The sequence below is a fragment of the Aspergillus luchuensis genome, chromosome 3 (assembly GCF_016861625.1).
Source record: "Aspergillus luchuensis IFO 4308 DNA, chromosome 3, nearly complete sequence".
NCBI classification, from domain to species: Eukaryota; Fungi; Ascomycota; class Eurotiomycetes; order Eurotiales; family Aspergillaceae; genus Aspergillus; species Aspergillus luchuensis.
This window is the reverse complement of record NC_054851.1, coordinates 4,682,440-4,705,196: the sequence shown is the minus strand read 5'-3', so window position 1 is coordinate 4,705,196 and position 22,757 is coordinate 4,682,440. Positions and strand designations below refer to the sequence as shown.

At 50.5% G+C, this 22,757-nt stretch overlaps 12 protein-coding genes and 1 non-coding gene across 13 annotated transcripts; 6 read left to right on the top strand and 7 right to left on the bottom strand.

The window, feature by feature from the left end:
• Positions 1 to 638: 638 nt before the first annotated feature.
• Positions 639 to 1,766, top strand: AKAW2_31588A (uncharacterized protein; the record flags this gene model as incomplete). Its single annotated transcript, XM_041688230.1, has 3 exons — positions 639 to 1,001; positions 1,081 to 1,122; positions 1,194 to 1,766. The coding sequence occupies 3 exons, from the start codon at positions 639 to 641 to the stop codon at positions 1,764 to 1,766; spliced, it is 978 nt and encodes a 325-aa protein (XP_041542035.1).
• A 38-nt stretch (positions 1,767 to 1,804) lies between these two features.
• AKAW2_31587A (uncharacterized protein) lies at positions 1,805 to 2,931 on the top strand (the record flags this gene model as incomplete). The annotated part of the gene is made up of 3 exons (XM_041688229.1): positions 1,805 to 2,093; positions 2,159 to 2,512; positions 2,840 to 2,931. 3 exons carry the CDS (start codon positions 1,805 to 1,807, stop codon positions 2,929 to 2,931), a joined length of 735 nt encoding a protein of 244 aa, XP_041542034.1.
• Positions 2,932 to 3,643: 712 nt separating this feature from the next.
• On the bottom strand, positions 3,644 to 6,374 carry AKAW2_31586S (ankyrin repeat domain-containing protein; the record flags this gene model as incomplete). Its single annotated transcript, XM_041688228.1, has 2 exons — positions 3,644 to 4,396; positions 4,482 to 6,374. 2 exons carry the CDS (start codon positions 6,372 to 6,374, stop codon positions 3,644 to 3,646), a joined length of 2,646 nt encoding a protein of 881 aa, XP_041542033.1.
• A 29-nt stretch (positions 6,375 to 6,403) lies between these two features.
• AKAW2_31585S (uncharacterized protein) lies at positions 6,404 to 6,760 on the bottom strand (the record flags this gene model as incomplete). Its single annotated transcript, XM_041688227.1, has 1 exon — positions 6,404 to 6,760. The coding sequence occupies one exon, from the start codon at positions 6,758 to 6,760 to the stop codon at positions 6,404 to 6,406; it is 357 nt and encodes a 118-aa protein (XP_041542032.1).
• Positions 6,761 to 6,883: 123 nt separating this feature from the next.
• AKAW2_31584S (5'-methylthioadenosine/S-adenosylhomocysteine nucleosidase family protein) lies at positions 6,884 to 7,831 on the bottom strand (the record flags this gene model as incomplete). Its single annotated transcript, XM_041688226.1, has 1 exon — positions 6,884 to 7,831. The coding sequence occupies one exon, from the start codon at positions 7,829 to 7,831 to the stop codon at positions 6,884 to 6,886; it is 948 nt and encodes a 315-aa protein (XP_041542031.1).
• Positions 7,832 to 8,363: 532 nt separating this feature from the next.
• Positions 8,364 to 9,828, bottom strand: AKAW2_31583S (uncharacterized protein; the record flags this gene model as incomplete). The annotated part of the gene is made up of 5 exons (XM_041688225.1): positions 8,364 to 8,677; positions 8,742 to 9,208; positions 9,277 to 9,400; positions 9,469 to 9,595; positions 9,661 to 9,828. The coding sequence occupies 5 exons, from the start codon at positions 9,826 to 9,828 to the stop codon at positions 8,364 to 8,366; spliced, it is 1,200 nt and encodes a 399-aa protein (XP_041542030.1).
• A 2,308-nt stretch (positions 9,829 to 12,136) lies between these two features.
• AKAW2_31582A (uncharacterized protein) lies at positions 12,137 to 12,613 on the top strand (the record flags this gene model as incomplete). The annotated part of the gene is made up of 3 exons (XM_041688223.1): positions 12,137 to 12,274; positions 12,333 to 12,375; positions 12,438 to 12,613. The coding sequence occupies 3 exons, from the start codon at positions 12,137 to 12,139 to the stop codon at positions 12,611 to 12,613; spliced, it is 357 nt and encodes a 118-aa protein (XP_041542029.1).
• A 109-nt stretch (positions 12,614 to 12,722) lies between these two features.
• Positions 12,723 to 13,569, top strand: AKAW2_31581A (uncharacterized protein; the record flags this gene model as incomplete). Its single annotated transcript, XM_041688222.1, has 3 exons — positions 12,723 to 12,810; positions 12,861 to 12,915; positions 12,969 to 13,569. The coding sequence occupies 3 exons, from the start codon at positions 12,723 to 12,725 to the stop codon at positions 13,567 to 13,569; spliced, it is 744 nt and encodes a 247-aa protein (XP_041542028.1).
• A 565-nt stretch (positions 13,570 to 14,134) lies between these two features.
• AKAW2_31580S (uncharacterized protein) lies at positions 14,135 to 14,400 on the bottom strand (the record flags this gene model as incomplete). Its single annotated transcript, XM_041688221.1, has 2 exons — positions 14,135 to 14,296; positions 14,347 to 14,400. The coding sequence occupies 2 exons, from the start codon at positions 14,398 to 14,400 to the stop codon at positions 14,135 to 14,137; spliced, it is 216 nt and encodes a 71-aa protein (XP_041542027.1).
• A 1,345-nt stretch (positions 14,401 to 15,745) lies between these two features.
• Positions 15,746 to 16,306, top strand: HSP30 (Hsp20/alpha crystallin family protein; the record flags this gene model as incomplete). The annotated part of the gene is made up of 1 exon (XM_041688220.1): positions 15,746 to 16,306. One exon carries the CDS (start codon positions 15,746 to 15,748, stop codon positions 16,304 to 16,306), a length of 561 nt encoding a protein of 186 aa, XP_041542026.1.
• An 843-nt stretch (positions 16,307 to 17,149) lies between these two features.
• Positions 17,150 to 17,239, top strand: AKAW2_t30027A. The gene has a single exon. It is a non-coding gene; the product is annotated as a tRNA-Asp (tRNA).
• Positions 17,240 to 17,577: 338 nt separating this feature from the next.
• On the bottom strand, positions 17,578 to 18,441 carry AKAW2_31578S (uncharacterized protein; the record flags this gene model as incomplete). Its single annotated transcript, XM_041688219.1, has 2 exons — positions 17,578 to 18,188; positions 18,255 to 18,441. 2 exons carry the CDS (start codon positions 18,439 to 18,441, stop codon positions 17,578 to 17,580), a joined length of 798 nt encoding a protein of 265 aa, XP_041542025.1.
• Positions 18,442 to 19,054: 613 nt separating this feature from the next.
• AKAW2_31577S (uncharacterized protein) lies at positions 19,055 to 20,078 on the bottom strand (the record flags this gene model as incomplete). Its single annotated transcript, XM_041688218.1, has 4 exons — positions 19,055 to 19,290; positions 19,359 to 19,666; positions 19,736 to 19,992; positions 20,055 to 20,078. The coding sequence occupies 4 exons, from the start codon at positions 20,076 to 20,078 to the stop codon at positions 19,055 to 19,057; spliced, it is 825 nt and encodes a 274-aa protein (XP_041542024.1).
• Positions 20,079 to 22,757: the final 2,679 nt, after the last annotated feature.

The following is a 22,757-nucleotide window of genomic DNA, read 5'->3' as shown; positions in this document are numbered from 1 at the left end:
AGCCGACCTGGCAAGGTACGACTAGGCTCACGGGAGCGGACCGAAGGCAACCTTGAATCTCTTGTCATGTAACCCTGATCCACCTCGTCCTCTCCGCGGAACAAGTACCGAGGATCCGCTAGCACAACCTCCAACTCGTCCCTGACGCCATGACTTGTTGACAAGTCCGCGGGTAAGCTTAGTCCAGAACTCGAACGACTTCACTGTCAATCTCGAGCAAGATCTGCTTCTCCACGTTCCGCTCCGCCACTGGCGCGCCAACGGGCGAGTTACATCTAGACTTCTGTAGTCTATACTCTGATCCCGTCTCGGCATCTTGAGTGACAAATCAGTAGTAGTCGTGGCCTACTGATGACAGCCTTGAGTAGCCAAACGACGTGTGGCCAACACTCCCATTCTCATCCTGCTTGGCGAGTCTCCATCGCAGACAGTATGCCATTCTGGTCCGGATGGAGCCTTGACGCGATATCCGGCTAGCTGTGAGGCCGTCATCGAGTGCGATTGTTCCACTCCCTATCCGTCATGACTGTTACCATGATATTCATCAGATAGTATGTATATAGAGGGCCTTCGGGAGAATGCTGTTAGATCAGTCAATCAGCCAATCGAACAGAAATCAGAATCTGCCCTAGAGCAAGATGCGGTCTCATCTGCAGTCTGCCGTCCTTTTCTCACTCTGCCTCAGTCCGGCGGTGGCCACCCCGTATATCTACCATCGCCGGCCGGTCTTGCAGGAGTACCTGGGCCCCGAGGCGGATGAAAACCCACCCCAGCCGACGGAGCCATATGACTACGTGGTAGTCGGCGGCGGAGTAACTGGCCTCATCGCAGCCGGCCGCCTGGCTGAGCATTACAATGTGGCTGTAGTTGAGCGGGGCGGATATTATGAGGAGAGGACAGGCAACCTGAGTCAAGTTCCGGGATACACAGAACTCTTTGACAACAGCAACACTCCTCCCCGCGATGATGTGGAACATTGGTGGGAGATTCCCGGGACGCCGGTATGAGGATTGACCCTTCTCCCCAGACCCAATCTCTTCTTTCCATCATACAGTAGAGCACTGACTTTTCATTGCATAGGAAACCAATAACCGCGCCTTGAACTTCACTGGTGGAAAGATGGTCAGTATTTCTCCCCGGGGCTGCCATTACTTCTGTGAACTGTTACAATATTTATCTGACCGTTGAAATAGACTGGTGGCAGTCATGCCTTCTCCTATTTTGGTTACCTGCGTCCAACCTACGGAGCCATGCAAAAATGGGCCGATGAGGTTGGGGATCAGTCCTGGACCTACCCCAACACAGAGGAATATTTCGACAAGTCCATCAAGTTTACTCCTCCTAATTCCACTACGCGCTTGGCCAATGCTACACCCGAGTATGATCCCAGCCTCAAGGGCACTGGGCCTCTGGAGATTACCTACCCGCGCTGGGTGCACCCCTTCAGCACTTGGTTGGCCAAGGCCTTTGATGCTCTGGGGGTCAAGCATACCCTGAGTTATGCCAATGGCGAGCTTCTTGGCTCCAGCTGGATCCTAGACACCATCAACAGCACCGACGGCACCCGGAGCACCTCTTGGACAGCCTACGTCAAGAATGCCCCGCCGCCAAAGAAGAAGCTCGATATCTTCACCTACACCCTCGCGGAAAAGATCCAGTTCGATGGGACCAAGGCCACGGGAGTGGTCGTCACCCGCGAAATTCCCAACAAGTCCGGTGGTCCCCGGTCAATTGAGCAATTCACCATCGAGACGAAGAACGAATAGTTCTGGCTGGCGGTGGTGTACTCTCCCCGCAACTCCTCATGGTCTCAGGTGTTGGGCCAGAGAAACAATTGCAAGAGTTGAACATTACTCCAGTTCTGAAAAATGATGCGGTGGGCCAGAACATGCACGATCACATTGTCTTCGCAGTCGCATATCGGGTGAAAACGCCAACCAGCTCAATTCTGTTGGATGATGAGAAACGCTGGCATGAAGAAGATCTGTTCAAAGAGAACGTCACCGGCATGATGACCAATCCTGGTCCCGACTTTGGTGGAATTGTGGATATTCCCAGCGATCTGCGAAACTTCTCGCTGTCGACCAAAGCAGGTACGTGCTAGAAGCTCTTGATTTCTATCACACATTATATGGGTTTACTGACGCGGCTTTCGAAGACCTGGGTTCCTTGCCCAAGGACTGGCCCGAACTTATTGTCGTTTCCTTCCCGCTGGGCCATGACTACCCCGACGATGGCTACAACTACGCCTCCCTGATGGGCGTTCCTATGACTTCCATGTCAGTGGGTAATATCACTCTCAACTCCACCAAAATGAGCGACAAGCCCGTTGTGCACCCGCACTGGCTTACCAGCACGACCGATCTGGAAGTGTCGATTGCATCGCTCAAATACATGCGTCGGATCTTTGAAAACCCAGCCATGGAGCCCATCATCATCGGCGATGAGTTTGCTCCGGGCCCTGAAGCCGCCACCTGGGCTGAAGTTGAGCATGCTTTGAAGAACAGCTTCCGTTCAATGCATCACCCGGCGGCCACCCTGCGCATGGGTCGCGAGGATGACCCGAATGCCGTCTGTGATAGTCGGGGTTCAATCAAGGGATTAGACAACGGTAGGTTACTATCTTACTATCTCCTTTTTTTTTTTTTTTTTTTTTTTTTTTCCTTGCCATAATCAGGTGAAAACGGTTGGCTAATCTGTCTACTCCTCTTCAGTCCGAGTTGTCGATCCTTCGGCATTCCCTTTCCTGCCCCCTGGTCTGCCTCTTGCCCCTGCCTGTAAGTTTGATCTGTTACATCCCAACTACCTGCCAATAACTTGGGGCACTAATGTATTGCAGTCATGTTCGCTGAAAAGATTACCGATAACATCATCAACGACCAGAAGAGCGGAAAGAAGAAGGGCCACGATGAGCTCCGTACGGACTTGTAGATGATTGAGGTTTTGAAACAGTAGCCACTATCTATGGGAATGAATAAATACTTGTTACAGGTGCTCTTGACAGACTATACTGACTGTTAGTCACCGGCTACATTCACTTGCATCCATTGTTGTAGAATAAGACTCTGTAATAATGATATCATAGCCTCTCTTTGGTCGATAACTTCCATATACGTCCCTGCTATATGAAAGAACATGAGAGTTTGGAGGACGTGCAATGTGTTACTTCGACGATTTTTGCTCACAGTATGAAACTACAAGCTTCAACTCGAACGATCCGGGGGTAGCACAACCGTGGGAGCTAAGCTTACCAAAAGTGGTAGGCATCTTCAAGTGGTTACAGAGGGAAAAGGAAAGCCGTTTTCTCTTATATTACGAAGCTAGTTGCTCTAGACCGGCATTCCAATTAAGGAAATATTACCTGGAGCAGAGTCTATGACCTCACATTGCGCGGCCAAGTTGACGTCCCGTACCACTTGCGATCACGATATATGGTTCAACGCTAAGTCATGGTATGCCACTTTCCCCATTCCTATTCATAGCGCAGTACAACTTCCGTTCTCAAATTCCGTGTGACCAAGTTTTCTCTCAAAATGTATGTCCGCTGCTGTGTCAAGATGAACGCGAGGAATATGTTTGGAAAGCAGCCTTCAGCCCCCATAAGGTTTTTTTCATGTATTTAAGCAGAAACAACAGATATATCTTACGTGATTCGTGCATTCGATCTTTTTTCGAAATGAGGGGAAAGTGTTAACCAGTTCTCCAGTATCTTCACAATCCTATCGTGCTGATAAGCCTTTGCCGCCAAAAGTGCTTTTCGACCCCCAACATCGTCTGGGGGAAGATCAGGTCTTCGGTTTGCAAGTAACCGACGTACCACGTCTTCGTGACCATTCACTGCGGCTTCAGACAAGGGCGTAAATCCAAACATGTCTTTAAAGTCAGGCTTGGCCTTTCCTGTAGACAGCAGTAGGTGAACAACACCTGCATGGCCGCTAGTGGCAGCGTGCATGAGTGGCGTGATTCCGAGTGAATCTGCTGCATCGACATTGATTCCTTCTGTCGAGAGTAGCTGGATAACAATGTTTTCGTGGCCTCTAGATGCAGCGTATGCAAGTGGTGTCATCCCATACCAATCTTTGACATCAGGTTCAACATTTTCTTTCGAGAGTAGTTGTATCGCAATGCCTGTGTAGCCTCCGCATGCAGCGTACGCAAGTGCTGTCTTCCCATCAAAGGCTTTTGCGTTTGGATCAGGCTTCCCTGTAGCTAAAATTCTATCCACAAGGGTCTTATGGCCACTCCATGCGGCGTAGAGCAAAACGGCTTCTGCGCACGGACTATTCAAGTGAGTGAAGAGGTCCTCCATGGTAACTAGTAGCTCTACAATCTCACCCCATCTATTTAGGGCTGCGCAATGAAGCATTCTATTCCAACCTTGCTTGGAGAGGGGTACCTGAAGACGTAATAACTAACATTAGAATAACGCCAGACGCGAATGGGGCTTCTTGGAAGGGGAATCGCGGATGAGCAACACCTACCTCCGTGCAGCTCATTTCCAAGAGCGACTTAATCATGGCAGGATTTGAGCGTTCGATTGCCAGTATCATTGGCTTCTTGCCATCTTTGTTTGTCGCAGTTACTCGAAGAGGCTGTGTTGCTAACAGTCGATTGAACACAAGCTCGTCATTACGCTCGATGGCGGAGCATAAATGAGCAGTGATATCGGCATTGTCTCTCATTATCAGTAAATCGAACATCTTCTCCCGTCCGTATTGCATAGCACAGTGTAATAAAGTTTGATTAGCCATGTTCTGGACACTCAAATTTATCTGATCCATTGTAATAAGTCTGGTGAAGATATATTGTTGCTTAAATCGAATGGCGTAATGCAAAGGCGTGTCACCGTGTACATCGGGTGCATTCAAGTCAATCTCGCGCATAGCTAACATTCTGTCGAACATGGAGTCGCGGCCGTACTGGATCACGTAATGTAGATACTGCTTCCCATCTTTATCCAGTTGATTGAGGTTAACATGGGTGTGTGTCATGAGGTTCGCAAACATAGCTTCTCGATCAAATTGGATGGTGTAACGGAGCGCCATTTCGATACAAGCGGTAGAGGAAGCTGAAGCGTCTTGCAGCCGGCTTCGGATGATGGAATCGAGAAAATCCCTATGGTCATTCCTAACAGCATAGGAACCCAGAAAGTCAAGGTCACGCTTGCTCGATATATAACCACATGGCTCGTCTTTGCATATCGCCAGAATCAAATTCGATAGGTCATGTTTTGCAAGGATTTGAAGAAGACATGCAGATTCCGTATGACGACGGGCTTTGTACCTCTCGAATATATTGCTGCAACGCTTCCAGCGGGAGAAATTGAAGTTGCCAAGAAAGCATCCCTGGCGGATGCCACCTTTCTCTGCGGCTTCGGAGTGTTGAAGGACATTGTGCACCGCGTATTGTAGGAATGGGACCTTTCGAGAGACAGAGCCCCGTAAGGCTTTTAGCTCATCCCTGAAAGCAGATGCAATATACTGCTCCTCTGCAATGCGGTTGCTAGCTTTGGAAAGGAGGGTGTTGTTGCAACACTGCTTCAGTTGATCATGACTGGAAGCCTCGAAGTTCTCCTGATGCTCAGGCCAGAGCTCGCGCAATCCATTCTCTTTCAGCAAAAAGTCTCGGACGGACTCATGTATAAACTGAACGGTCTTTGCCTTTGATCTAGTTGTCTCGGCGAGTCCTTTGGAGGCGCTCAATATGAATCGATCGATATCCTGCTCAGTTACGTCTTCAGGGTCCCAGGCCTCCGTCAAATTGTCGGGATCGGCAGAAAGGATGGCAAAGTACAGCTCCTCTCGTTTGAGCGGTCGTCTCGCAAATAGAATCCATTGAATACTAAGTAAGAGATCCTCCATGTTCGCAGTATCCCTGGTCAGTATATCTTTGAAAAGATCACTGAGTTTGGCCGGGATCTCACGAAGTCTCTTGCGGAGGGCATGCAAACGACCGCGCTGGAATTCGCGGTTCAAGATGCGCACAACAAGCACCATCCACAAGAAAATCCCAGAGGCCTTCGCCTGTATCTCGCGTCGAATATCTTCGGCTTGCTTACTGCGCCCAATCTTGAGCTCGCTTTGCAGGTATCGGGTAATGTCGTTAGCGTGACCTTCCTGATCCTCCAGTATCAGTTCCAGCCCCTTCTCGATAGCAATGTGGGGGTAATGACGGCTTGAGAAGCAGACGTGAAGGTGGACTTTTGATGATAACGCATGCTCTCCAAGGGATTGGATGAAACCAACCATGCCGCGGACCTGTTCTTCTTCGCACTCGTCAAGGGCATCGACGAAACAGATGATGCGACGACCGCCAAGTTGTGAGATTGACCGGCGGATGATGCACTGAAGTATCTCATAACACCAAGGATACATTTCGTCCCAGCGCTCAAAGTTGAGTTCGTCTAGAAGTACCTGTAGTTCTGGGACTTCTCCAGCAATTGCGCCAACAAGGACCGGTACATCCCCAATGTTGATTTTTCCAAATCTTCCCCTCTGGCATTGAAGAAAAATGAGACGACCTTGGTGTTTACATCCACTGTTGCATCGGCCTGTAGAAATGCGAATTTCATCATAGTGGATTTGCCACTCCCTGCCTTTCCCTTGATCCAGAGAAAGCCACGGTGCTCGGGGAAGCGATCGCTGTCCAGCCAGTTCACGTATTCCTGCTTCTCAAGAAGCCACCTGCAAGGTTTAGCATGCGCGGGCTTTATCGTAGCTTGCCGACTCTCGTGTTGATCAGGTCGTAGAGCATCCATCATTGATGCGCGATGCTGGGCAGCCGTTATTGCTCCGGGAACAGCAGGATCAAAGATAGGCCCAGGGCTGCAGGCACCGATCGTAGCAAGCAGCTGCTTTGCATATGCAGCCGCGGTTGCAGCTGCTTAACCCTGCCAGTCCTTGTTTTTATGCGAGTCTGAGTAGTCCGAAACACCTCTGATGACAAGACATGGAAAGTTGTCCATCAGCCCAGCCGCTTCCATTTCGAAACATAATATGCCATTGAGCTCCGCTGCAAGCAAATCGCGGGTTTGTGCATGCTTTATCACTTGGTTTCCGGATGCGATCAGGCCGTAGTGAACAACCGGCCGATCAGAGCTGCGTGTCGACCGGATAAGCAGTTTTTCACGGTCGCAAAACTCGCAGGTCGGTTCAGCTGGGTCATGTTCGTAATCTGAAGCAAAAAGAAGGTCTCTCTGAGAGCCGGGAGACGTGAACGTCTCCACCATCTGCGGATTACGCGCCAACATCTCCGATATCAGGACGGGTATCTGGCTGCCATTGCGGAGGTCCGCCGCCCGAACGTTATTGACTGCTGTCAGAAGGGCAGTGGACGGCTTATTCAAAGTGCCTGTGCGCTCAAAGTGCCCTTTTCTGATGGCCTTACCATAGTCGTATTGCACCACGCCCTCGCAGCAGGGAGTGGGAATGCTCACCACGACATCCCCAAGCCAGATATCCACCGATGCAGACGGCACCCCTCCCCCGATCCCGACCATAACTAGATGATGAATCGATCCAAAACTGATGAACATATTGCTGGCGACAGTGGCTGCTGACGTGGTGCCATAGATGCCGGCGGGGAGACAAGCGATCACGATATTATGACGGCCGATGGACCCGAGGGTATACGAATTGCTGTCTCGCGCGTGAGTGGGCAAGGCTGGATGGATTTGATCCAGCATGGCCATTGCTGCCGCTGCCTCAATGGCAAGAGCACACACCCAGCCGATGGTGTAGTCATCGTGGGAGAGTGGCCTGAGACTCTCTCCCAGGTCGAGTTTTCTCCGCTTCGGGGGGTTTTGCAGGAAATGCGGTTGTTGATGCTCCATGCGAGGAGATGTAGAGCTATGACGGGCTCTTCCCACAGCTTGATTGAACAGAACAAGCGTTTCTATGCCCAGGTGTTGGTGAATCAGTCTCGAGAGGGGTTTTTTCCTGCGCAGGTGGTGGAAAAGTGGGAGAAAGCCCTCAATTGATAGCGCCCAAATGTCCGACCGGCGAATCTCTCAGCCTCGCCAGGCCTGATGGCGTGGCAGTGTACTTAGTATGCATCTCCTGCATACAATCACACTAAGTGCAGAGCTTGCAGTGGGCATGATGCCTGATTTGCTGAACTGGCAATCTTCCACCATTACCTTCTTCCACCCCCGCTCCATGATCATCCCACGCTGGTCTGAAATAACCCTTCCATTTGCTCGCATCCGTAGAACAATGTCTGGCGCTGAACACTCTTCATGCTTGATCCAACACATCTACTTCCGGTAAAAGGTGCATGCTGTTGAGGGGACAGTGATTGAATGTAGACCAGCAATCTCAATTTTCATTTAAACACAATATCAATGCATTCCACTCTCGACTCAGTCAGATCCGTTCAGCCTCGACCACTCCCAGTCCATCGCCGGCGCGCGTCCAGAATTTATTCACTCGCAATCCCACTGAGTCCAGCAGCCGCGTCCACTGCTGCGTCGTCCGTTCCAGTCCCGAGCAAAACACCATCACCGCAACGTCTGTCATGCCGTGAATCGCCGAAGCATTCTGGTCGGGTACAATGTATTCTTCCATGATTAGCTTGGAGTAGCCCGGCTCCATCGCTTCCACGACATAGTTGAGGATGATCCGGGCTTTCTCATCGGACCAATCGTGCATGACATTCTTGAAGTAGTAGACACGAGCACCTGCATACCCTCGTCAGGTCACTGGTCGTTTTCAAGCACACTGAAAAAAGACGAAGAATCTCACCTTTGACGGGCTGTTGCTCCGTGAAGAAATTGTACTTGACGGGGACAATGTTGGCCCCTTCCAAGTCCTGCGCCCCTCTCACCTCGTCGATCACCACCGGCAGATCCTCCAACACCAACTTCCCTGGTGCATTGGGGAACCGTTTTTTAAATCCCAGAAGGTCATGGCCTCGGCCACCACCAATGTCCACAATCATGGCCCGATCGGGGTTGCTGTCAGCATCGGCCAATACCCGTTCTTGCACAGGGAACCAGTCCGCCCAGTGCGGGCGATCCGCACGCTGGCCTTCCATAAACTTGTTAAACCGAGCTAGGGCTTCAGCGTTCTGGCAGAGCCACATGAATCCGTCTTCTTTCATGTTGTTGGTGTACTGTAGGGGCGCAAACAGAGGATCTTCGGGGTTACGGTAGTTGGTGACTTGAAGGTATTCTGGGGTCTTCTGGATGGTGGGAAGGAATTCACAGAACCTGATGCAAGCCTGCGTCTTAGTGACCGTACGAAACAACTGACTTTTCCTCCCCATATAACTACTTACAAAGACTCTACCACTCCAACAGACGTTCGGTTGACCATCTCCTTGGTCACTGCAGTCGGCAAATACTTACCGGGGACTGGCTCAGCCGCAAAGCCGAATGCCACGCAGAGACGCATCATTCGCTCTAGTATAGTTCGAGCGATCAGCATCAGAAGCTAGTTGATCAATGCATGGCACGGGTCTTATACATACCGACTAGGAGGGGATCCGCAGGCTTCAACGCTGCAAGCTCGCTCACGGGGACTGGGCTCGTCGCGTTGGCCAAAGCAGGGAACACCTTCATGTCGTGAGCCACCTTCACAGCCATCAGGGCTGTCGGCTTTTTCATCATTAGCATGGGCGTCCATATGAAGTAACCCAACGGTTCAGGGCCTACTGACTCACCGTATATGCTAATTTCAGAATCGCATCGCGAGGTTTCTCCAGCGCTCTCGCCAGCTGGGTTGCCTTCTCGAGAGCATCGATCCGGTTATATTCAGTTCCATCGGCCTGAAAAGCATCTAGCGATGACTGGACATTGGTCCAAATACTCTGGAGTGAATCTGTGTTCATCGTGTCAAGAAAACGTGCTCTGAGATAGCGAAGGACGATGTGGGAAGAACGGCCATCGACGGCTCAAGACACCCCTCCTTTTATAATCCTTTGCCTCCCTGTTGCGGGGTGCGCTTGTCCAAGGATTCAGACATAGCGGGAGTAGTGAGAATGGCAGGTCCAGTCCGGGAGGATGTCCAACTGGCAGGTGGGTGGCATCCTGTAGCGTTCATCGCCAATGTGAACTAGCCCTGAGGTGACCTGGCTGAACACCACTAAGACGGTTCCTTCTGTCAGGCTGTCAACAGTTTTGGAGTCCCGCTCCGACGATAGTGACAGGTGGTTAAGATCATTGTAGCCTGTTATCATAAGCATTTCCTTCCACTCCGTCGATCACGTAACTAGCAAGTACCAACACCGTTTAAGAAGGAATACGTCTCGACCGTTTAACAGACAGCAGTGGGGATCACAATGCCGCGCCAAGAAGATGTATCGCTATGTCTCTGATGTCTCGTACCTGGTATAGAGCATTGCCTCGTCACTGGTCTTCCCTCGTTTGCTGCCCCAAATCGGCTCCACCACCCGCAATTCCGCATCTTTGCGCAGCACCTCCTGGCGTTCTGAGCTTCGCGGTGGAAGAGAAGATTCGTCGACAAGGTTATGATCTACACTCCTACCAGATAGTCGTGCAGTCGTATCCTTTACTGGTTAACTTTAACTCAATCTTGATACGAGGATGATGAAATACGACATTGGGATGTACGTGGAATACAGCTTATCCAGGGGTCCGCGAAGAGAGCACTTGAAAGGAAGGGGGCAGAAAAAAATAACATAATACAAAATAACTATATCCAATAATCTGTTTAGTGGAGAATATTCGAAATATAAAAAGAGAGACTACGGTCTTAGTGCCAATCCTTCGCTGCCTACGATACAGTGTCGATAGTTAACTAATTAAAAAGCACCTGAGGGACCTGGCTCATCTTCCATAGTATACAGTAGATCTGTCCTTTTTCAGTCCATCTTCACGTCAGTTCCTTGACGTCTCAGCCTCTCTCACATTCAACCGCCCTCGTTCAGTAGTAATCTGGTCCATGCATCGACTGTGGTGGGCAACATTTGACGGTCCGCCGGGGAGAGATGTTTCCGCGGCTCTCGTGGTTCTCATTTTTTTTTCCTCTTCAGGGCCAAGTCCGATATGGGTCAGCCGCTGTGCGGATCCCGCTCCTCACACGGGACGACAATTGATACTGGAGCCTTAAATTCCTGTGGAGAATGTCCCGGACTATGATTCCGATTGGTAAATTAAACGTCGATCGCAGGCAGCGATGCCGTGTTGGGGGTGACGGATTCAACGCCCCAATCTTATCTGTCACTAAGAAGGAAAAACTATATCCAGCGGAGGGCTCAGACCACGGAACCTTATGTTAATATGCTTCTTTGTTGGAGGCGGAACGAGTGGGCAAGCCCACGTTGTGAGCCGCCTGCCAACTGGCTCAAACATCTGGTCTTTCTATGTTCCTGCAGCTTGGTTTCAATACGTAAGCTTTGGGTCCACAGTCGGCCTCAGCTTTGTAACCCCCTCGACGCAAAGAGCGTACGGTGCTCCTGCCCACTACTCAGGTTTTCTAGATCCGTCCAAGAATTTGGAAACATTTAGTGGTCCATGCTGACCTCAATCTTGGTGCTGTCCTGACGCCTGCCACAGTCCTCCCCATGGCAAGGCACGTCCCTCATCCTGTCCGATGAGGCGTGAGTACCTACAAGGTTTGGCTGGCTCCGACCGGTGGCCATTTGAGTTAGGCTTATTTCGACTTCATCCATGGTTGAAGATTTACTAGTTGGGTCCTGCCATGTATGAATCGCAATCTTCCTGCAGCAGCGAGAGAGGGAGAGAGCGATCTGCGGCTTTCCGAAACCGGATCCATTGACGAGAATCGGCCGCAGATGGGCGTGGATAGCCTCTTTGTTTGGCAATGGAAGGCTAGTGCCAAATCCTTTGCTTTAGCGTGTGTTGGATTCCCTCTCCACACCAGCTTCTAGTCAGAGGAATCATGAGCGGGCTTTCATTTGCCTTGCTGGGTAACCGATAGTCTGCTATGTTTGTGTCACTGGATGTAAAGTGCAGAGCGTTGGTCATTGTCGCCATATCCTTCCCTTGACTGCTTTTCCCCTTTCCTGGCCGTGTGGTAAGGGCTTCAGCCATGTCGCGACTCTTTGATACAACACTGTCTCCGTAACCCCGACCGTTATTTCTGTCCGTGGGTCTTTTTCGACTTTCAGTCAATACACACAAGTCCCATTGCATGTGGTGATCTTTTGTCGAAAAATGGGCTACAATCTTACCGCAGAGATGTTCAGCGAATGGGCAATAGGACTGGTTGTCATTGCAGTTCGATTGTACACGCGCTTCTCCGTGGACCGTGGAATGTTCCGCTGGGACGATGTGTGCCTGGTGCTTGGAACGGTAGGTTTCCAGAGACCAGTATGCCTTTTGCGGCGAAAGGCGGGCTAATTAGCATCAGCTTTTCTGGACTCTCCTTGTTGTATTCTTATATCTGTGCACCGGTAAGCTTATTTGATTCGTACCTTCATTGGTTGACACTGGTTCATTAATACTCCATGCTTAGCTGTCTATGGCAGCAATATAGGCCTCAATGCCACCACTGCCGCTGAGGTGCCGGATGATCAGGTCCCATCGTTAACCAAAGGCTCAATCTATGCGTTTCTTGCCTGGCTTTCGTACATTCTCATGGTGTGGTCTTTCAAGGGAGTGCTTGTGTTTCTCTACAACAGACTCACGTAAGCATCAAGCTTAGCCCCATTGCTTCGGGATAGGGATAGGCATAAGTCTGACAGAATATAGGATCGGTCTTTCGCAACACCGACTAGCCTTGGCTGTGGGCGCCTTCACAATGTGCACATTTGTCACCTCACTGCTCTTCGACCTTCTTATGTGCAGGCCGATCGAGAAAAATTGGCAGGTCAAGCCATATGCAGGGAGTGAGTTATAATGCCTTGCAGGTTGTCCTCCTCGACTAACACAAACCAAGATAACTGCACTGTGCGCCCGTTAAACTATATCGTCATCGAAGTCTTAAGCATCTTGTAAGTGCGGCATTCCCCCACGGTCATCTCTGCTTGCTCACCTATTGCACCAGAACCGATCTTTGTATCATGTGCGTCCCAATTCCACTGATTATCGTTGCCAAAATCCCGACGTCTCAGAAGTGGATCCTCACGGGTCTGTTTTCCTCCGGCATCTTCGTCATGATCGCTGCCGCTCTTCGCGCATACTACTCCGTCAAAGACCTTTCGACTCTCGCTACAGCTTTGGGTTGGGCATCACGGCAGGCCTTTGTCTCAGCCATCATTGTCTGCGCCCCGGGGATCAAGCCTCTCCTCTCTCGCTTTTCCTGGTTTGCATCCTACAGTTCTTCCCGCGGATACGACAAAAAGGACCGAAGCCGAACGACCTTTTTCAACTCCAAGAGTGGGGGTCGAGATGCTACAATGGTCAGCACCTGTGAGCCTCGGCCGTACGAGCTCCCGTCTATGGGCTGGTCAAAGAAACGGCAAAATTCATCAGGAGAGAGCCAGGAACATATTATGGATTCCCTGCCGGCACCACAACAGGGCTACGCGGGCGACTCTGAACGAAACATGGGCATTATGATTACGACAGATGTGACTCTTGCGCATGAAGAAGCCTCTCCTGAAGATCTGCACAATGTATCCACCTCCCATCCATATGGGCACTAAAGCCAGTGGCCATATACGGAGCTTGGGTGTAACATGATTATGCTCAGCATGTCAAATGGCGTCAATTTAGGGCGATGATATAATTTCCCATTTTGTGTACACGAATGACCCATGTTTGGCCGACACGTCCCCAGCGAATTGCCATTTACGGTCCTGTTCTATCATGACCATATCAATTATTGCTTAATACATCACGATATTTTGATAGATCTACGTCACCTACTATGCAAAATGCATCACTGTGAACGCACAACTCCTTGTGTTGCCTCCTACCTAGCACCAGCATTATGGCTACAGGCTTCTCTTCTTAACCCAGGGAAAGGGCTGCCACACGAATGCCAGTTTGTTCAAAGTGTAAATTCTCTGAAAATCTCAAGCTTCCATATGCAGATCTCTGGTAGCTAATGCGTCAAGAACACCCTCGCAGAAAGCACCCCGCAACAACTGTCGAACGAGGCATAACCAGCTTCGTATTCATGTGTGCTTAAGACAGAACCCAATCAAAAAGTTCCATATTGATATCATGGCCATAAGAAACTGTGCCATCTCGTGCTACTTCCTGAGCTCATCTCTTTCCGGGCGTGGACTGCTGGCCACTTTGGTGGGTTCCCGCTGACGGGCCCTGAGAGGAACGGGTGCTGGATGCTGCAGCGTTGGCATTGCGATCGGCAGCTCCTTGAGCTCGAGCAGCAAAGCCACCAGAGCTCATATCTTTTCCACCTTGGGCCTGTAGCTTTGTGAGCTTGCAATCTATGCCAACATACAGCACCAGCTAACTTGGGTGGATTGGATGCGGGAAGCATCCGACTTGCTCATCTGGTTGGAAGGCATGTTAATATAACAGCGACTGGTTCCTAGTATAGTGGTGTTTGTTCTGAAATGGATATTTTGTGTGTTGAAGGTTTGTTCAAGAAGATCTTTAACCCCTCATATATGCTACCCACATTTTTCACATGTCTGTACTACATTGTAGTATTGCTTATTTCCTTCGTCATAGGTAACCATTCCGGTGCCATTTGCCGTCCAGTAGCTACAGCTCTACATCGTCTCCTATAACCCGGCTAGCCCTGCTCATTGGTTGGGACATAAGCAGAGTCCCTGGAGTCTAGACTTTGCCCTTCGCTCTACTCACGGCTCGCATGGCCGCAAATTGCTTGCTGAGAAGGAGGATGCGACTACCCCGCGGAATCCTTGACCCTCCTATCTGCACTACCCCATGGCATTCCACTGACCACCTACTTCGCCTTCTGTTGCACTGGAAGGGCCTCTAGACCGTGCCAGGAAGCCAGCCCTTTCACGGAAACAGCCAGCGCTGCTGTGTGGCCCTAAGCTCAGGTTTCGTCTATCATCACCACAGTATGGCTGATGATATGGTGTTCCATTACGGCCCTTTGCAGCTTGTGGCCATACATGGTCAACCAGCGGGCCGGCACGCCATCATTTGCGTGGAGTTCAATTGAGACTCAGGTGGCGATTCCGACCATCGAAACTTCCTGTTCATTGACATCGAGCTCCAGATATCCGTCGAATCTGGGCGAATATGCGAGACAAACGTAAGTTAGCACAATTGAAAGGGATGATTGCTTCACCATGACGAAAGCGACCGACGACAGCTTGCAGTGGCACCGTGTAGTTTGTGGTTCGTAGTTTGTACCACAGAAGGGATGCACGCCAGTGGAATAATCTGGAAAGGAGCGGGGAATGAGTTGGCATGACAGCTGCTCCTGGGCGATGACCAGCAGCAGCACACAGTGTAGTTGGTTGGAATGAATCCAGAGTCTATCCTCCCTCCCTTGTGGCGGGTGGCAAACAAGGTGGCTATCACGTGATCACGCGTCGAACCCGCCAGAAGCGTCCGGGGGTGCCTGGGGCCTTCCCGCTGTCTCTGGCGGGCACTAACCATCCTGGGCCACTGGTGCCAACGATCGTTCACGGAGCTTCCAGCTTCCTCCAGCAGCTACCCCTACGAGCTGGTACCTCCTCTACCAGTCGCCATCATGGGGTCCCAAAGCTATATAAGGCCCTTCGAAGTCTCTTCCAGTCGATCCTCATCATCACAACAGACATCAAGCATCTACTACAACTACGAATACAACTCTCGCAACCACTCTACCAATCGCAACCAACGTCTACTACATCTAACACTACCACTATCATAACAAATCTACCTACCACAATGTCTCTCTTCCGAACCATCCCTACTGCTGGCGACTTCGCTCCTCTCTTCCGCCTGCTGGACGACTATGATCTCCACCGCTCCGGCCAAGGCTCCTCGGTGACTTCTGCTCGCACCTTTGCGCCTCGCTTCGACGTCCGCGAGACCTCGGATGGCTACCACCTCGATGGTGAGCTGCCCGGCATCGCCCAGAAGGACGTCGACATTGAGTTCTCCGACCCTCAGACTCTCGTGATCAAGGGTCGCACCGAGCGCGAATACCACTCCTCGGACAATGACGAGGCCCAGAACACCCCTGCCCCGGAGAACGCCAACAACAATAACCAGGGCGAGGGCAGCGCTGTGGTCCCCTCGGGCGATAAGCAAGTCTCCAAGAACAAGTCTAAGGCCAAGCACCACTACTGGGTCAGCGAGCGCTCCGTTGGCGAGTTCCACCGCACCTTCTCCTTCCCTACTCGCGTCGACCAGGATGCTGTCAAGGCTTCCTTGAAGAATGGCATCCTGTCCATCTTCGTGCCTAAGGCGGCTGCTCCTTCTTCGAAGAAGATTACCATCGAGTAAAAATTGATTGGTGGTGCGACGAATAACGACTTGATGATGGGTTTCGAAATTGCTCCATAGCGTGTGATGTTTTTGCTCTGTTGTCTTTATTCCTTTTTCATTCTATCTGAGCCAGAATGCTGCGGGATTAGTGTCTAATAGTCGAGGTGTGCATTCTCAGTTGTTGCTTGCTGGGTTTTCGCTCCTTTCTGATATTGTATCCTAGTAATACTATACATTATTTGAAGGCTTGAATTCTCTCTTTCGCTCCTTTGATAGTAATTCCCGGGTATAAGGTAACCACTAGACTTGATAATCGAAGCATCGCAATACGTTTCGAAATTATAAAAAGCACAAGTCATGACCCTCGTACATACACCACTCCTATGGTTGATATACTGCTGTCGTTAAGGCCCAGTGTCGACCCACATGTCGCAAACGCTGTCATTGCAGCGAGCAAGCGCAGCGACTTACCTAGTATGTATTGCGCCCGGCTAAATAGTAGTATGACTCAATGTCACTGATGTTCTCTGTGCGGGATGACATGGTGAATGGCCTAAATATAATGACTTAGTAGTAGTTGCAGTCTGTTGTAGTATACTTCAACCTACCATGATTGGTTGTAACTATATATATCTCCATGGCACATCCCGAACGAAAAGCAAAACGAACCAAATGTGCAAATTGCAGCGGAAATACCAGACCACAGTCAGTAATGGCCTCCAAAAAGTCTATAAATGTCAAATAATACTCGAGACATGTGGTTTTTGGGATATCTTGAGCAGCAGCTTGATTTACAGCTAATGATGTAGTGCTTTAATGGTAGCTTATGTAGCAAAAAATAGAAACAGATAATATCTCCAATCCTCGATGGTCTAACGGTCATGATTTCCGCTTGTCAATCCCTTTCGGGAACAAGCGCGGGAGACCTGGGTTCGACTCCCAGTCGGGGAGATTTCCTTTTTGTTTTCTTTCTTTTGCCGGCCCAATCCTGTGCTCTTGTCTTTCGCATTCCGAATTCGCCCGATCGCGCCACATGTGATCTTATCTCTAAGCGCCATGTGTGATGGATATTCTTATTATTCATTTCTTTTTTCTCCCAAATACTACTAGTATAGACCATGTTTGCTATTTTTCATGATGCTGGATCTATCCATTCCAGTCAAAATTGATCGCAACGCTCCTAAAACTTTGAAGATAGTGAACCAGCCCCGTAGACTGCAGCGATGCTATTACCACTCCCAAATAAGAACCTTTGTTAATATCAGACGGGTTTCATTCAAGTCTATTTGTTAACAGCTGCCATTGATCATAGCGTCCCACAACGTAGGCCACAATGGTATACTTGCACGGGGATATCCCTGCCATATGAGTCTAGGTACCCAGAACCCAGCCTCCACGGCAATGCCCACCATCCAAGGCGACATCGCATCTCCAAATAACCCTCTGGTTTTGCGACCAGCAGCAATGTACATGACTGCCACTACTATAGTAAAACTGCCGATCATATCAGCAACACATGCATCGCGTATCGAAACCCCTCCAGGACTGATGATACACCCCATATCAAACTCTGTGCTACCATATGCTTCTTGCACAGCCCACACTGCCAAGGCACTTCCAACAACTTGTCCAGCAATGTACATAGCGGCCCGCGATAAGGACACTCGGCGAAGAAAGTACGCAGCCAACGTAACAGTCGGATTGATATAGCCGCCAGTCGAGCGCGCAAAAGTGAAGATGATCAAAGGGAAGAGGCACACATTGACGATACTCGCAGGTAAGTAGCGGACCCAGTCGTAGTAGTTCATGGTGTAGTAGGAAAGATTACCGGTATCGTCTCGATCTTTGTATGCTGGTGCAATCGTCACCCATGTCAACATGAACGTGTACATCATGCTGGCTGTATCTCTTGGTTTAGCGCTCCATACAACCGTAATCACATCATTATTGGGGTCACCAATCTTACCAACACATTCTAGTAAGGTGCACTTCCACATAGTGACGTCCGCCAAGCACTTCCAGTCCGACAGGTCTGTACCTGGCTGGGTAGTACTTTGATAGCCATCGCCACGGCTCTGAGGGAAGCGGGCCACAGGTGCGATGCCGTGCGCTGGCTTCTCGCGACAGCCACTCTTCTCCATCCCAGGTATCATAATGTCGAAAGAGCAGAAAACGCAACCATGCACATGGTAAAAGTGCCAAGTTCGACAGTAACTGAAGTATGAAGTTGTTGTGGTTTGCTCGGCGGCCGGCGACTGCCGACCCGAGGAAAGTGGATCGCTGATATGAGATGCTCTTAGACGGGGAATTGTTATCAATCACAAATAGGAATGACACTGCCTCTAACCTACAAAATGAACCGCAACAGACTCATGACTCTTCTTCTGGCTGTCGTCGTTCGGGTTCTTTCGGGTCCGTGGAATGTTCTTTTACCCGTTTCAGTAAGTAGATTTAGCTGTTGAGATGACATCTAGTCACCTGCTTTGCAGGTGACGGGTATCTATCTAGAGCGAGCAATGCTTCGAATTGAAGGTAAAAAACCAATTGAAATACAAAGACAGAATGATATCACGGGAACGAACAAAAAAAGCTAGGCAAAATCGCGATGAGGGGACAACTGCTCCCTGAGCAGGTTTGTGCCACCCCTATCGTATAGAAGAAAAGAATGAACGGAAATAATCGCCATATCCAAGTGTTCAAGGCATGTTCATGCCAACGCTGGGAGGATATATCTGCAATCCCACTACTATGTGGGAACGAAGCAGCCTACCAGCTAGAGCACTTAGAGGTCGCCGTCGTCCAGCCAGTGAGACGGTTGGCGATATCAGAGGCGTAGCAAGAAGTGGCACCAGAGGCAAGATCAAGGTTGGTGGTCGACTTAAGGGAGTTTACACCGGAGTTGTAAAGTCTGGCGGCACGGTAGTAGGCCGCAACACCAGTCCGATCGGCCAAGTCCAGGTAAGAAGCGAGGCCATAACCACCACTGGAGGAAGTTCCAATAGCTGAAGTAGGGAGATTGATGTTAGAAACTGCAAATCCCTCAAGGATATTGACAAGGATTATAACGTACCTCCATCGCGGATCATCTGGACGATCTCCGAGTCGGAGCAGGTGCTCTTTCCATAGCAAGTACCGGTACCCTGGTAACTCTGCATGAGACCAGGGTTGTTTACACCGTTGGCCGTAGTCGGGACCCGGACACAGCCCTTGGATTCCTGCAGAACCACGGCCAGAATGAAGCGATGGTCGACCTTGGACTCCTTGGCGACCTTCTCAATGGCACTCTTGATGTTTGCGGTCTCGGTCGCCGAGTTGTCCTTGCCCCAGCCATTGTTGCTGCAGGACTTGGCAATGACAGCATCCTTGTTGGCCTCCCACCTATAGTAGTGATGGGTTAGCATAACGGGTGCTTTGGGAGTAAGCCCGAAAGGGGGGTCTCAAGCATACATCGCATCGAAGGAAAGCCAGTCGGACTTGGCGGGCCATCCATCAGCCGTCGAACCATCGCCGGTGTACTTGGTGTAAGAGTTTGAGCCGGAGCTCTTGCCAACACTGTCGTTGACGCTAGTGACAGCCAATGCGCTGACGCTCACCACTGCGTTGGTGGAACGGGAGGCCAACTGCTCTCCCTCCTCGACCTCCAGGGTCCGAGTTCCCAACGGAGCGGCGGCGGCGATGCCGGCAAGGGAGCCGACAGCAAGGTACTGTAGGACGGATGTTAGTACTCTGTTGCTGAGAGCCGGATATGTGCAGGATGGCTGCTTACGTTGAAGAACTGAGTGAAACGCATCTTGGTAGAAAGGTATTGTAAAAAATTGGTTGATGAGTAGGACAAATGCTAATGATTGTGTGCTCTGCAAGGAGTGTATGTTATTGAAGGAGTGTGATGAAGCTAGTCAATAGCTTCTGAATAAACTGTGAAAAAAGTGAAAAAAAAAAAAGGAAGGACTGTCGAAACCGACTTGATACTGTGAAAATGCTCTGCTTGGATAGAGACATTTTGGAGCAGCGCACTCGCACTCTTTATACGAGCTGGCGGTATGGCATCTCTTCAGCCCCTCTCAGGAACAGCAGGTGTGAAGGATTGTGAGCGGCCCCAATTTGCAGGAGATGTTCCAAGGCATCGTTGGTTGGATACTACTTGTGAACGGTGGGCTGAGTGACTTGAGGGGTCCGAGCAAATCAGCGATGATAGTCGGTCATCACCAACGGCCCGCTAATTTAGCTGCCAATCGGGGTTGACGTGTGACAGTACGAAATGAAGGATAATGTCATCACGTATATCCGATCCTGCCCTCAGGATGCATCTGAGAGGTCCGTCCAACATCTTGAAGATGCGGAAACCTAAGATCGTGCGGCACTACGCCGACACCAGCCCACCGGGGGTATAATCCAAGACCAGTAGGATGGATAATCCTCCCTCCATGAAAGAGACTAGCGCAAGAAAAAAGCCCGAGGAACCATGTGCGCAAGGCCGACAGAGCCAAGCTCAGCGAGCATCCGTGTTGGCCCAGCCCATGAGAGCCATCATTGGGCGAAGTCTCCACCCCGCGGCTGTCGCAGGTTCAGGCGCGAGGAACCAGTGAGGAGGATGAACTGGCCAACGTTAGGTTTTGCATGGGCCACCGCGAGTCGGAATCAGGAACCGAGAGCACACACTGCCTGTGTCAAATAGCATCATTGACTGGAGGGGGACCCGTCTAATGTGTGAGTTGACTGAGTTCAGGCAGACATGTTCGGGCTGAGGCCGAACTAGTGCGGGGCCGAAATCTCCATCGATTTGTGATTTTCCATCTTCACCGAGACAAACACACACCGACTGCCAGAAATATTCTGCTTAAGACGCACTCAAAGAAAAGAAAAATGTCATCCGGTATATACTCAAGCCTTTGCTGTGTTGTGTTTCCCTCGTCTAGTGACTGCGCATCGATGCACTCTCGGAGACTCGAGAGTTACACGCATGCCAGCAGCCCTAAGGCACACAGAGATTCCCCGAGAAACTTTGTAGAACAGTCATGTAGTGCAGTGGAGATGCCCCTATTCAGCATTGGCACTGTGTAAGGCACCGTGTAACGGAAGGGGCCGGTTTCAGCTTCTAGGGATTGAGTTTGTGTTTCAGATGGTGGCCGTGGCGATCCAATCTGGGGGCAGAGAACCAACATCTCGGCTTCCCGTTCCTGCGCAGGTTATTCTCCGGGCGCCTCGATCGCTCATGGGAAGCTGACATTGGCAGACGGCGGATCCGGCCAAGCGCTGTGGCGGTGGGTGGGGTCTGACGCTGCTGGACATGAGCGAGCACGCCAGCCGAACTCGTCCTTTAGCGAGAGAGGCTAGTCTGGCAGACTTTCCCTTAGCGTCGGATCAGAAGCTATCCAGATGTTACCCCCCTTTCAGCAGCTTCCCATCACACTGCTGGTATCCTCTCCATCGCTAACCCTACCATAACAGTCATATGGAATGTATGCTTTAAGACCAGGAACTTCATGATTCATGTGTTACTAAAGCCCCGGCCTATCCGAATGTTCCGAGGGGTCCTAGCTACACCTTCTAAACTGGAGATGTTGGCCTTCGACTACCCACTCTCTCTGCAGCATCGCGAGTTGTATGCCAAGTACTACTTGACAAATAAACACACATGAGGAGTTTAATTCCGTCTCACTGCCTCAATGGATGATGCAGAAACTGCTTTGGCCCAGTGCAGGTTCGGCCCCCAACTCTGACTCCATCCTGTTGGGGGTGTTCGTCATGACATGTAGATGTAATGCAGGTACCGTTCGTCAGACACGGGACAACCTACTATATCTCTCGGAGCTGGTGTTCCGGCGATTTCTTTGACATGGGAAATTTCTAACGGAGCAATTACTCTACCCCGGGTCACCCAGACCAATAAACCACATCGGTCACGTTCTGGGTCACACCACTCCAATATACCGGCCCAGTATTTCACAATGTTTCCGCAGTTGGCATCTGCTGATGTTGCAGTGAGATCCCCAGGGTTCGGGGCCTTAACAAACTCTCCACCCAACACAGCAGGATCAACCCCTTGTGGCTATGTCGTCCCCCCTCAGATTCTCTTAGGGGCTATTTTATTGTGAACTCGCTTGACAACAAGCTCTTGCGACAAACTGTCCTCCCCTTCAATTGGCACCCCATTCCAAAAGGTCTAGCAACTTTTTCCTTCCAACTTATCTTTTTGGGCTTTCCTGTTGGCACTTGCAGCAAGCATTGCAGCTATATAGATAGACCGTGGAAAGACCTGTTCGGCACTGAGGGACGATGAGAGCGCCATAGAGGCATGGTATGTGTACTTAGTCGTATTGCACATTGGAGCCGGCATGACAGTGAAGACTAAACGCTTGAGTTGACATGCGTATATCTTCTATACCTTTTGCCAAAGCAAGTCTGCCCTGTTTCTACCAAGAACTGGGAACATTATGCTAAGCTCCACGGGCCACCAACTGGCTTGGTA